General features: G+C 47.2%; 1 protein-coding gene across 1 annotated transcript in view; it reads right to left on the reverse strand.

The window, feature by feature from the left end:
- The window catches only part of mfhas1 (multifunctional ROCO family signaling regulator 1), a 50,149-nt gene extending 44,122 nt beyond the window's left edge, over positions 1-6,027 (reverse strand). Inside the window, exon 1 of the mRNA XM_079525029.1 lies at positions 2,931-6,027. Within this exon, the coding sequence (XP_079381155.1) occupies positions 2,931-5,970 (3,040 nt within the window). The 5' untranslated portion in view covers positions 5,971-6,027. The remainder of the gene's footprint in view (positions 1-2,930) is intronic.
- Positions 6,028-14,549: the final 8,522 nt, after the last annotated feature.

Here is a 14,549-nt window from a genome sequence, read left to right on the forward strand (position 1 = left end):
TTGTAAATTATTTGATTAACTGTAATGCTACTCATAAAGTCTCAGAGCTTTTCAGTTAAACCCACTTAGACCCGAGAGCAGATTCTACAAATGTCTTCTAAATCAAAACCCATGTTTCTATAATAGTGGTGCTCATTTCATGTCAAGGACCCCCAGAATTATATGTAATTGACTGTGGAACCCAATCTCAAAATAAAATATGTTCTTCCAGGGACCCCCCCCCCCCCCCCAAGAAGCAAAGATTTGAGTTAAAAAACGTTCGCTCTGAAAGAATATATATTCAAAGATTTGCGCCACATTATTTTTCTCCAAAAATAGCAGGTCTACAAGCTTGTATCGCTGCACCAAGTGCCGCGCTATGAGCTTGTAGATCTGCTATTTATCCAATAGCTAAAGTATAACATAATGCTTAAAACACCAAAAGGGGTTCCCCCGTCCTGAAATGGGTTAAACCAGGCCAGCAACCTCTTCTGCAAGACAGTCAAAAGCTTCTTTGACCAAGAAGAAAGATCGTTTGTGTGGAATCTGTCACATTGTTCGTGACTTATTAGTAAGTACTTAAGTGTGGTGTCATGGTGGTTGCTTCAGTAACAACATGTATACTTTAACGATTAAAGTGGCAACCACAGTCTTAGCATTGCTCTATTATTAAGCCCATTGTATTATATTTTATATTCTTGGCATTTTTTGGCACGCTACAGTTTGCAAGCCACATTATGTTAGATTGCATGTCAAATTAGACCCGCTTCATTGGGTGTACCACGTAATCATATTTAGCCCATTAAAACCGGGAAAGCAGCTGTGTCATTTTAGATGTTTGGCTGTTGGCTGTTCAAAAATAGCAGATATACAAGCTCAAGCTAAGTTTGTATGTCTGCTATTTTTTGAACATTTTTTGAAAACTGTTGTTTGATAGTGTGAGAGCTGCTGGTTTTAGGCAACATTTGTAGAATTGGCCTCAGATCTTAACCCATTTCAGGACGGGGGAACCCCTTTTGGTGTTTTAAGCATTATGTTATACTTTAGCTATTGAAAAATAGCAGATCTACAAGCTCATAGTGCAGCACTCGGTGCCGCGCTATGAGCTTGTAGATCTGCTATTTTTGAAAAATCGTGAAAATGTGCCTCAAATCTTTGAATATTGTTACAGAGTCAACTCTTTTAAGTCAAATCTTTGCTTCTGGGGGGGGTCCCTGGGGGGGGGGGGGGGGTCCCTGGAACAACATATTTTCAGATGGGCGTATACTTTTTGGGGTCCTTGACATGAAATATTGAGCACCACTGATATAAAAACATTATATTTCAGAAAACTGTCATGACACAGTTTTAAAATTTCGATGTCAGCCTTAAATGGGTTAATGGGTTAGTCTGCGACGGCATGGCCTGTTTGAGTGATTAGATACATGTCAGGCCTTCCCGAAGCTGTGGCAGGCCAGTAGAAAAGCTCTTAAGACACTGTCTGCCTTGTATCTCATTATTCACACAAGCAGCAGCAGCAGCAGCAGCACTGCAGACATGAAGAGATCCACAAAGACTGTCCACGCCCTGCCAAGTTAGTCTGTGGCAAGTGGAACAAAGTCAAGCATATGGCCTACTGTACAAGAGCCATGAGTGAGCAGAACATTCTCAAGCACAGAGCTTGAACTTTGGTAGAGTGTCTCTTTTCAGAAAAGAGGGGGGGGGGGGGGCAAGGGGGGGAGAGCAAGACCATCTTACATTTTCTTTACAGTATGTAGTGCTGTCAAATCATAAGTCTATGAATCTAATTGAAATCTGTGAAAAAGAACATTATGATGTAGGGGGGACTGCCCTTAACCCATTCTGGACAGGAACCCGTTTTGGTGTTTTAACTAAGCATTATTTAGCTATTGAAAAATAGCAGATCTACAAGCTCGTAGCGCGCCACTCGGTCTGCTATTTTTGAAAAATCGTGAAAATGTGGCACAAATCTTTGAATATATATTCTTTCAGAAGACTTTTTGTTTATTTCGACGGCAGGCCTACATGGGATAATTCCGACATCCCATTAGTCTGACTATGGCTTCCGCATGCGGTTTGGGTTAGAGATCCAAGCAGTGATATTGGTATCGCTATGTAAGTCGGACCGAAGTCGTCGAACGGGATGTCGGAATAATGGGTTGTTGGAACAATGACATGGCACATGTAGTGGGGGTCCCTGCTTCATCTCTACCTCTCTATTTTCAGAATATGTTGTATGGGGTCCCTGTCTGGCATAAACTATGTTCAGATGGGGGTCCCCTGACTGGGGACTGGGTTTTGCGAACCATTTGCTGTAGCTAATGTCATGAAGCCACATCATGGCCTCACCTACTGACTGATGAATCTAATCTATGTAATCTGGATCTGCTTTGCGAAGAATGGTACTATAATTCACCACCACCGTCACCGTGTTTGTCTGCACTAGCTGGTATAAAATGTAACCAATCCCCAAAAATTAAAACTAATTAAAATTACAAATAAACATAAATAGCCCGAAGCCACCACGTGTAATAAGCCATTTATACTGTAATATGTTGTACGACAAATTAGCAAAAACCTGCCGACCTAGCTCACAATGCACTGCAATGTGAGGAGATGCAGGCTTGTACACCAGATATTTAAATAAGGGGAATTTATTTTTGAGAGAAAGAGATTTTAACAAATGTTCACCTATAATGATTTGCTCAAAATAGGCATGCCAAGCTGAAAGTGGTTAAGAGGGTGGGACAGACAGACAGTGTGAGAGAGGGATTGTGAGGGTGTGTGTGTCTCTCCCTGTCTGTCACTGTTAGTCCGTCTGTCTGTATGCGTGCATGTGAAAGAGTGTGAAGTGGTGTTTGTTTGTGTGTGCGTGTGCACGCAGCTCGAGTGTGTGTCCATGTGCGCGTGTCTGTGCGTGCCTGTGCGTGGCCATAAGAGACGGTAATTACCTGGAAAGGCATGTGGGTTGGATGCTCCTCTCTTCAGGCACTTGGAACACAGGACGTGTATGGAGTAGTGGAGCCCGGGCCACTCCCTCAGCAGCACATTCAGCTCGTCGAGGAGCGGCGTGATGGCCTGCCAGGCCGTCCAGATGTTGGGGAGCGAGGCGTGGCTGGCCACGGACAGGGTCTCCGTCGTCGAGCACGCCCTCCCCCTGGCGTCCGGCGGCTGGTGGCTGATCATCACGGGGACCTTGCCGCGGTAGGCGAAGATCTGATGCCTCCCGTCCGACCGCTGCACCACGTGGCCGTTGATCTGCGCGCTGAAGCGCGCAAACAGCCCCGGGGGGAAGACGAACGGGAAGCTGTAGTCCACCTGCAGCTGCTCCACCGAGAAGAAGTGACACGTGGCCAGAGAGCTCGTTCCGCCGGGCCAGTCGTCGGCCGCCGCCGCGTGGGGTTCGTCGCAGCTCACGTAGCTGGGGAACTTGTACCACACCGTGGCTCCGTTCAGCGGCTTGGCGCGGGGCTTGTTGATGCAGTAGCAGATGCCCATCTTCTCCAGCAGCTCCATGATGAGGTGGAGGTCCTGCTGCGTCTGGACGAGGGGCTTCAGGAGCAGGCGGATGACGTTCGAGGACAGGACGCCCTGGCGGACAAAGTCCTCTACGTGGTGCCGGAGGTGAGAGACCCTGTGCTTCTCTCCCTTCTCGTCCTCCATCACCAGGCTCACCCTGGCGGCCGCCGCGTCCTCCCTCTTGCCCTCGGACAGGAGTCGCTCCAGGAGCGACGACTCGTCCTTCTGGAAGAAGACATTGAGGATGGCGATGAAGCGCGGCAGGTTGTGAAATACGTACTCCTTGAGAGGGAGGCTGTCCTCGAAGTAGAGCAGCTTGCCGCTCTCGTGCAGGTACGACAGGGCGCTCTGCAGGCGGTCCTCCGTCAGGCCCGCCTGGAGGCCCAGGCGGGCCGAGTCCCACCACGACAGCCACAGGTCCTGAGGCTTAAAGTGCAGCTCCTCCAGCGTCTGCCAGGACCTGGGCAGCACACGGTGGAGGTTGGGGAAGATCTCTCTTTGGTCCGCCACCGACATGAGCTTCTCCCTGAGCCTCTGGATGTTCCGCTGGCTGTCCGTGCAGCTGACGCACAGCACGGGGGAGAGGATCTGCAGCCGGTGGTTGAGCATGTACTGCAGCTGGGCCCTCTTCCTGCGCAGGTTCCTGTCGGTCACGCCGTAGAAGACGATGTGGGGGCTGGATGTGCGCACGTTGTAGCCCTGCTCTAAGGCCTGGTCCACCTGCTGGGAGAGGCTCCTCAGGCACTGGGTGTCGCCCTTCTCCTGCAAGGCAATCTGTCTGTGGATGTCCAGGCTCTTCTCCTCCAACTCCATGTCTCCGCACAGGTCCCGGTGTGTGCCCACCATGCACACCACCGCGTGGGGCACTTTGGCGCCGAGCAGATGGAGGAAGTACCCGACGTGGGCATAAAAGTTCTTCGACGAGTATGCTTTGAGGTTCACGACGAGAACATACAGAGCACCGGGGGACAGGAAGAAGGGTTTGATGAGGTCATAGTTTTGCTTCCCTGACAAATCGTACACTAGAAACGTAAGACTGCGCTCGGCGTCCGCGACCCAGTTGGTCACTTCGATTCCCTTGTTTCCCTCGTTGCCCTTGGCGTCGTGCGCTTTGCGAACCACACTCCGCCTGAGCAACGTTTTGCCCGCGTCCGTCGTCCCCATCAGGACCAATTTTAGCCTGGGCTTCACCGCATGCTGGGAATGCGTGAGCTCCTTTTGATAGGCCGCGATGTAAGGAATCCCTTTCATGCACACTTCATAGGGAGGCTGAATGAGGGGGTTGTCCTTCACCTTCCAAATGTTCACCTTAGAAAGCTTTCCAAAGTTGTCTGGGAGTATGGCTATCTGGTTACCCTGTACGACCAGCTCCTCCAGTCTCTCCAGCTCCACGATGGAGTCTGGCAGGTAGGTGATGTTGTTGTTGTCCAGCCACAGGTTCGCCAACTTGACCATCTGCCCGATTTCCTTGGGCACGAAAGACAGCCTGTTCCTGCTCAGGTAAAGCTCCTCTAGTCCCGCGATGTTTAAAATGGCCTGGGGGAAGTTCTCGAAAGAATTCGAGGACAGATTTATCATTTTCAGTCTCTGGAGATTGGCGAAGTTGGGAGACAGTGCGTTGAGGTGGTTGCCGTCTAGCATTAGACTCTCCAGACTCTGGAGATGGCAGAAGGTGTCGGGCAGCGTGGACATGTGAAGGCTGCTGAGCCAGAAGATCTTGATGGAGCGCAGCTTCATGATGTCCGCCGGCAGCGCCTCGAACTTGTTCCCGGAGCAGTCCAGCTCCTCCAGGTCGAACAGGGCCAGGACCTCCGGGGGGAACTGGTTCAGCTGGTTGTGGTCCGTGTCCAGCGCGCGTAGCTTCTTCAGTTGAGAGAACGACCTGGGGAAATCGCTGAGCTCGTTGAAGCTAATGTCGAGCTCCTCCAACACCTGCAGGGCTCCCAGCTGCGACGGCAGATGCTGGATCTTGTTGTGACTGACGCAGAGCTTCTTCAGCAGCTTCAGCCTGCCCACGTCCTCGGAGAAGCTCCTCAGGCAGTTGTGGCTCATGTCAAGCTCCACGAGCTGCCCGAGCTCGAACACGGCGCGGGGCACCGCCGCGAACTTGTTCCGGCGCAGCACAAGGACGCGCAGGTTGCCCAGGGTGGCGCCCAGGCCCTCGGGCAGCGCCTGCAGCGAGTTGTTGCCCAGGTTGAGCGCCTCGATCTCGCCTATGTCCTCGGGAAACGTGATCTCCTCGTCCTGGCTGTTCTTGGCGCACAGGGTGAGGTGGCGCAGGTTGCTCCGCAGCTTCCTCGAGCGGAGGGCGGCGTCCCGCCACAGCCGCACCGTCCTGAGGTTGTTCTCGTCCTTGTTGTTGCTGTCCTCCTCCCTGTTGTTGCTGTCCTCCTCCATGACCATGACATCCCCCGTGGTGGCGGTGACGGTGGTGGTGGAGCCCTCCGTGGTGCTTTCATTGAGAGTTTTCATCAGTTACCTTTCCGCGGAAAACTGCGTCTTTCGTCGGTCACCATCGGCGGCGGCGCACCCGGCGGCAACGCGGCCGTCATCGCACGTACATTCCATATTATTAGGGACCCCGATAGACTTGATGAATATGATATTCCGATCAAAGATGTTCAGTCCGCATCAAAACGTCTGGATGATGTGCAGCAGCAGCAGCAACATCCTCCTCTTCCTGCGACACACACTCACTCACTTGCACACAATAACACACACAAAAAGAAATCCCTACCGCAAAATAATAGCTCGTCCAACGTGTGTTGTGAAAGACGTACTCCTTGAGGGGGAGGCTTTGCCCTTCAGAAACGTCCGTTTGGTACTTCTTGTCATTTTAAAATACAGATTGTTCCTCCTCCTCCTCCTCCTCCTCCGTGAATGAAATAAACGAGCTGATCCTTTATTGTTGTTTCCCTTGGTGTTGTTCCACTGGATGCTACTGCAGTCGGAAATGGACTGGCGAGCGCGAGCGACCTCTCAACGCCTGTGTTGCCACGTTGGGGTTTTTTTAAGGAGAGAAATAAGCAAACCATTGATTGATTGATTGATTGATTGATTGATTGATTGATTGATATATTTATTAACAGTTTGCAGAATTACAGTACATTTCAAGCACAACTCAATACAAAGACTGTTAACTCTGAGTGGACGACCCAATAAAGCATTACACTTGTTTACAAGAGGGTCCACCGTGTTCAATTCATCAAAACATTTAGAGACGTACAAATATACACAGAACAGGACAGGAATTCATCATAAAGGAGGTAAAAAGGGAAAAGAAAGAGGGGGGGGGAAGGGGTGGGTGGACCAGGTCCACGAAACACATTTCCATGGGTCACACGAGTAAATTAAATATCCCTTATGTTTGAGGGGCGCCAGCCCCTCCTATACCTATACAGCTTTTGTCCCCACAAAAATGTCCGCAACACAAACATTAAATGCCATTGACAATGAAGGGAAAATGTACGTCATCTTGTCCCCACACGTCTCATATTTCTCATATTTGCCATTGACAATGAAAGGGGAAATTAGGTCAAATGTCCGCCAAATATGACTGAAATTTGTGGCAACAGGCATTCTGATTGGCCAGTATAAGATGATTCATGATGATGTACGATGCGCCCCTCACTTCACACGGGTGTGATTTTGTATTTTACTAGAGCGGTGCCGGTGCCCGTTGGGCAGTGGTCTACTTGGAACGATACAAGATGGAAATGCTTGCCCCACCCAGTTGTGTCCCTTGTATGCCCATATATGGAGTTATTTGTCAGGCATGCGCAAATAGCAAGTCTATGCAGATGTCAGAACAGTCCAGCTCCATATATGGAGATCTAGGGGTGATGTGATCCATAGGCCTATCTCACAGCCCGTTTTTCACGCCCACTTCCGGTAAATAGTGGTGACTTTAACATGAGCATTTACACGTTTTTTTCTCTGGAGAATCTAAGTACATTTTCTAATGTAAAAATGTGACAGACCAATATTATTATGAAGCAAACAATATGGTAAATCAGCTCGAACAGATAGAACAAACCTTACCTTGAGAAAACAAAAGTTGTAGACTTATTAAATTACCTCTGTTAACATGAAGCGTCTATGGAGTGACGTCACGCTATCACCACTAACCCCGAAAGGGGGCGTATTAAGGGGGGCAGGGAAATTCTGTGAGATAGGCTTATTGGCTAATTTGAGCCCGGTCCAGAGCCCGGGCAGGGGCTTTTGTGCTGGTCCTGGACAACGGTGTATCCCACCAACTCGAGGCCGGGCACTGCACTCCCTGTGGGGGTGTGGACTGTGGAACACGTGTGTCAAATTGGAAGTCGGTGGGACGAACGGTTCTCGTCGACTTCTCGAGTTACGTGGATTACAGACGTACATTTATAGATAGAAAAAATAATTTCATAAATTAAATAAATCAAACAAAATGCCATGAATAACAAAGAAAACAATGCTTATAAGAAGTAGAGAAAATAGCAGCTCTACGGTGTAGATGGAATATTCTTTTAATCTTGTAATCATATTTACAGATGGGGGTCTGAGGACAAATTATGTACGTACAGGTCGTTAAATGTTTGAGAACCACAGATTTTAGGAATATTTGGAAGCAACCTAGCCTGACACTGAATTTTCATTTTGTGTAAGCAACTTTATTTGATTGATTGATTGATTGAATAATAGGTAAACAGCACGAGGTACAGTCAGATATTAAAGCTTAAAGGATAACACAAAAAAGCCTGTTTCCATTGTGTGATTGTGGTCCTCTTCCTCTGATGAATTGAAAACGGTGGACCAAAAACAACCAAACAAGTGTAATAATGATTTATTATGGTGTCGTCCACAGTAACAGTTTTTATATTGAGTTGTGCTTTTGTGTGAAATGTACCCATTCTGCCCCCCCACCGCCCACCCCTTTTTCCCCTCACTGTATATGTTTCTTTTCCCTTTTTACCTCCTTTATGATGAATTCCTGTTCTGTCCTTTGTCTATATAGAAGTGTCTATTTGTACGTCTATAAATGTTTTTGATGATTTGAACATTGTGGACCCTATTGGAAACAAGTGTAATGCTTAATTGGGTCGTCCACTCACAGTTAACAGCCTTTGTATTGAGTTTGTGCTTGAAATGTACTGTAATTCTGCAAACTGTTAATACATTTTTCAATCAATCAATCAATCAATCAAACTGTTGTTAATAAATCAATCAATGAATCAATCAATCAATCAAACTCCTGTGTATTCAATTCATCTACATACAAGTGATACAACAATAGGCTACACTTTAGAAACGAGCCCCAAAATACTAGTGAAAGTGCCAAGAAAACTCTGCTTATAATAAGCAGACTTGGCAACAGCGGTCAACGCCCGTCCAACACTGCGTCATCATCCTGGACCCGCCTCCTTCCGAAAGTAGCAGATCTACAAGCTCACAATTTGTCGCGTTCACGACGTGTTGTGAGCTTGTAGATCGCCCGTAGATTTCCCCTGCGCCGCGCGACACCGTCGTGGGAAGAAGTATAAATCGGACAAGTTCCGTTTTGTTTTGCACATCCGGACTAGAGCGGATACGGAAACTGTTTGTCGAAGTATCCACATGTGTATGTGGAATTCCACCGGATACAGTAAGGCGGGCTCTAGACCGAATATGAGCGCTCAACAGTAAATAGAATCCTGGCTTTCCACAGCAGGTACAGCAGGAGTGGAGACCGTGGTTATAATTATTGCATTTCATATTATATGTTTGAGGGATTCATACATATATATGTTTGAGGCTTGAGGGGCGCCTATGTCCAGCTTTGAGGGTTTGTGTGTGTGAACACAAACATTGTCCTAACACAAGTGGCAGCGGTGGCCGAACGGATTGCGGAGCGGTCTTGATACCGGATGGTCGCCAGTTCCAATCAGCGGTCCGACACGTTAAAATTACCACCGCTGAAGTGCCCTTGAACAAGGCATTGAACCACTACGATGAAATGTTCTATGAGCAGGGCCTGGCTGGAAACAAGTTCTTGAGCTTAGCCAAGATACCCTGGGTAAATATAGTAGCCTAATCATTTCATTTCATTTCATTTCAAACATGGAATGCCATTGACAATGAATGGACAGTTTTGAGTGTTTGTCCTACTAACCTAACACAAACATTGAATGCCATTAATGACAATGAATGGCCCCAGTTTTACTTTTGAGTGTTTGTGTAAACACAAACATTGAAGACAAAAGTGAGGACGCAAATTGTGATTGGCCGGAATGTAGATGATCGATGTATGATGATACATTATGATGATAATAGATCCAGCGCCCCTCACTTCACACGGGTGTGATTTTTAAATATTTTATTATAGGCCTAAACGTAAATTGGGAAGTGTTTGAAAGTCTTTTATGAATATAAAAATACAAATATATTAACACATACACACATTTTGCTCACAGCTTTAATGGTCAATGTCAATATTCTGTCTCTGCTGTCTGCCCTGCTCCAAAATATGTGACTGGAGCCCCCTACTGGCCATTCTACTATAACTACAGGCCTTGGATTGTTTTGTAACACTTCAGATAGATAGAAAGATAGATAGATAGAGTCCCTGGACCCCACTTCCCACAAACACTGCTCATCTAAGTAGCCTATAGTATGATGATGATCTATGAACCCAAATGACGTCACAGGGGGCATTACAATAAATTATAGTGAAGATAACATACTGGGCTTGCTACTCAAGCCCACAATTATAATGTAAAAACAGAACATTGATTGTGTAGCCTACATGTGTACACTATCCAAGTGAAAGCAACACAGATGATTTCAGTGTAGATAATTGGGGTCCTAGAGATACTAATCTTTCTTTGCGGCGGTGGCTCAGGGGTAGAGTGGCTGGATTTCGAACCTGGGCTCCCCCAGAGTTAGTGTCGAAGTGTCCTTGAGCAAGACTCTGAACCCCTAATTGCTCCTGATGTGCTGATTGGTGCCTTGCACATGGTTTCCGCCGCCATCAGTGTATGAATGTGTGTGTGTGAATGGGTGAATGTAATGCACAATATATGTAAAGGTGTGTGAATGTGTGTGTGAATGGGTGAATGTAATGCACAATCTATGTAAAGCGCTTTGGATAAAAGCGCTATATAAATGCACCATTTACCATTTTTGTGGGTCTGTGGCCTAATGCTAGGGGGTCTTTGAAATGAAAATAACTGGACTACACCCCCCCACACACACACACACAGACCAATAGTGGATGTCAGTTGTGAAAGGGACTAAGAAGCACACAAGATAAATATCAAATGAAAAAAGATTTTCAGAACATGTGTATTTGTAACCACATCTTGTCAGCTCAGAATAAAGTAGGCTATACTACATCTTTTGGGAAACACCTATGATCTGCAGGCCCCCCTAATACTCGATAAAAAAACATGACAGAAAAACAACAAAAAGAAAACAAGAACAACAAAAAAGGTCATCATAAGAAAAAATAAAATAAAATAAGGCCTGGGTCTGTTCTGGGATAAATAAAATAATAACAAAAATGTAAAAATCCAGAAATTGTAAAGGTGTTTATGTTAGCTTTTCATTACCCTCTTCGAGCGCTTCAGGATATTGTACCTTCTCAGATTATTCTTCCAATCTTCAAATATGGCTGTGCTCGTGTCTTTGGTGATGTCCGAGTACTGTCTTGCGTAGGTCAGCCTGGGGTCGTTGGGGTCTATGAGATTATGCGACAGGGACATGAGGCCGATCTCCTGGCTCTCCGTCTCCGTGGGGCCATAATGGTCATATCCCGTGTCGTGTGACACGTACCCTCTCTTTGGTTCGTAGCAAAGTTTCTCTGCCTGATTCCTCTGTTTCTGTATCCTCTCCTGTCTCACGAGCTCCATCTGGCCTCCCGGAATAAACTTCTTCAGCAGTCCGGGCTTGTTGTTGCCGTAAATGATTCTTTCCGTCAAGTCCGGCTCCTTCTTCTCGAACAGTTCTTCGGTCTTCGTACGTCTGCCTCTCTCCTTCTCCCTCTGCGTGGCGAACAGCTTCTCGAAGACCCCCTTCTGTATCTTCTGCGCCTCCCTGGTGTTCTGCTCCTCCAGTTGCTTCCACAACTTCTCGATTTCCTGAGAGGTCGGGTGTTGTCTCCTCTGCTCGTCCTTCTCCTGCTTCTTCTTCAGATCGTCCTTCTTCAGATCTTCTCTCTCCAGTAGTTCCTTCGCGTACCTCGCCACCCTCGCCATGTTGTCTCTCTTGCTGGCGGGGAGGTCGGGCGGGGGCCTCAGGTTCTGCCTGTTCTTCTGTTTGGTCTGTTCCTTCATGGCCTGCTCCCAGAGATGATGATCCCATAGTCGCTCGATCTCCTCCGCCACCTTGGTGTCCTCGAGCTTCTTCCTGCGCAGCAGCCTCTGCTTCAGTTCAATCTGCGCCTCCCGCTGCTTCTCCACCTCGGACAGCAGCAGGGCGCTGTGTAGCCTCCGGACACGTTCGGTCTGAGCAAATTGCTGGGCCTTGGCCCTTACGAGAGGGTCGACGGCCCTCTGTGCCAGCTGAGGCATGTCTGCAACAGTGCGTTGTTATTCCTTTACACTTGGCTGGCGTCCGTTAGTCAAGTGATGGAGAGCGGGCGAGCCGCCGTGTATTTACAGCTTCGGTACGGCGGCAATTATGACGTCACCGGTATGAAGCGTGTGACGTCATCAGCGCGGGGCATGTGACATCCAGAGCCATGAGTTACGGATATTGAGGGGGCAGAAACTGAGAGCTCGAGCGCTGTTCATACAGTATGAACTGAGACAATTAAGCTGCAGTTGGAAATACATTGTTTTCAACGAGGGCGGCGCAAATAAGAGCTATTTCAAGCATGTGTGCAACATGACAACTGTTTTAAAGTATTGTACAGTAACAACTAAAGTCTCTTTAATGTTTATGTTGTACTATTACTACAAAACAATCTAAAACAAAGGGATTTAAGATCATTGAAGCTGGGCTGTTGCCTGTTGCCTGAGTCCAATGCATTTCTGCCTACTTCCGGTCTAGGACTCTAGGTCTATGTAGGAGATTGGACTGAAGCCCCATGAAGTGAACGCAGTTTGCGTAACTCTGTCTATATCTAAGGCTCTGGTGACATCCACTCAGGGCACTAATGTAATGTCGTGCCCATTCCTTTTGCCCGTTCAAAAGATGACATATTAGAATAGGATCAGGATAGACCAGTTGATTCTCAAAGCGAGGTCCAGGGGTCCTTGAGGGCGTTCCACGAGGTCCCTGGCAAATATCAGTTAAGGGGTCATTTCACCACTGGAAGACACTACAGTCACTACTCAATGTTAACAGTATTTGTAGCAGATAACAGTAGCACAATTTGAAATTTGCATCGTATGGCCAGAAAAATAATGAAGTCTGTGTGTTTGACTGGATTGCTGAATTCCTACAATGCCCATAATGCTTTAGTGCACTTCCCCTCCTTTTGGAGAGGGGGAGGCTGCATGGAGGTGTGACTTTATAGTCCAGGAAGGAAGTGAGACCACATTTTCATGACAGGTTTTTGGTCATGAACATGTCAAGACTAAAATATCTATAAAGAAAAAACACATTTCACACATTTAAAAACCCCAGGAAAGTGTTTCTTGTGTCCTAAACATAAGCTCTGGTTGCAAAAGGGGCCCTTTAATATACGGTACATAGCATCAAGGTCGGTTTGACTGTAAGGCAATATAAATCAACTATTTGACAATAGCGATCATAAAGCTCACAACTTTGCAATGCGACACACTTGTAGATCGGCTATATTTCAAAGAATATTTCAATTCTGGTATAGTGTGCCGATACAGTATGTAACTACTGTACGTGTCTATTTCTGTTGCTGTCCAGCTTTGCCTACTTGCTGTCAATGCTATTGGTGACTCCGTCTTCTGGCCATAAAGCTTGTGCATTGTGCTATATTCTATGTGCGTGATTAATACACTTCATAATAAACAGAATAGACAAAATTGTTGTGAGACCCTCGTTGAAATCTTGTTCTCTGACCTCACTGTTTGCTTAAGGCCTATTCATAGTCTGGATTTTCGGTGGTGAGGTGACCACCGCTCCGGTGGTGAGCTGACCACCGGAGCTGAAATAACGTTGAGCGGTGGTGAGTAAAAACAGAGAGAAGGGCTGGAGCGGTGGCGGTGGTTTGCTCTTCACCGCGGCTTGTGACATCATGTTGTAGTTCGGTGGTCACCCCACCACCGAAAATCCAGACTATGTATGAGCCTCAAAGATGAGTAATTCAGCTAGAAGGTCCTGGGTTCGATTCCCGCTCGGGACGCTGTGGGTGCTGGCGGCGTGTTTCCTCCTCCGCGTCATCAGTGCCCATACTCGAGGCGGGGTTGGCGAAGGGGCCTTTCTGTGTGGAGTTTGCATGTTCTCCCCGTGTCCCCTAGGGTAGATACCCTCACAAAAACATGCAGTAATCCTGGTCTCTAAACTGCCAGCCGGGGCGCCTGATGGAGGGGAAAGGAACTGGTTGGAATAACGTGTTCCTTCCACGCGCTACGTCCAACCAGGGAAACTCACCCCTGTCAGGTGTAAAGGAGCAACTTGGACACTCAGGCATGAAGGAAGCATGAGTTCAAGTCCGTTGCTCTCCCCATGTCCCCCATATATGGGGACTAGGTTGGCGGAGAGTGTGTAGAGCCCAGGATCACATTAGATAATTGACACAGAGGTGAAAAATGGGTTACAAAATCGTTTGATAAAACAATTAAAGGAAAAAAAAGATGAGTAATTCAACTGAATGACCAGTTAGGGCCAGGCTACCACATTTGATTTAATAATAGAGAGGGTTTTTTTAGGATCACAATTCATACTGTGTTTCTTCAAATCAAATTTTAATTATGCTTTGAGAACATTGTAATGTGTCAAACTAGTGGTTATTCATGATTCTGAATGAATTCTGACTGAGCATTGGGCTAAATTAGGCCATAGCCACATTTGTGCAAGAGGCTAGATAGAGGCCTTAGCCCATGGAGTGTTTTTCGTGCAAAACTAATGCTTGGAATGGATTCAGAATCATGACAACCCCCTAAATTTGACACATT

This window comes from Electrona antarctica, assembly GCF_951216825.1.
Source record: "Electrona antarctica genome assembly, chromosome: 16".
NCBI lineage: Eukaryota > Metazoa > Chordata > Actinopteri > Myctophiformes > Myctophidae > Electrona > Electrona antarctica.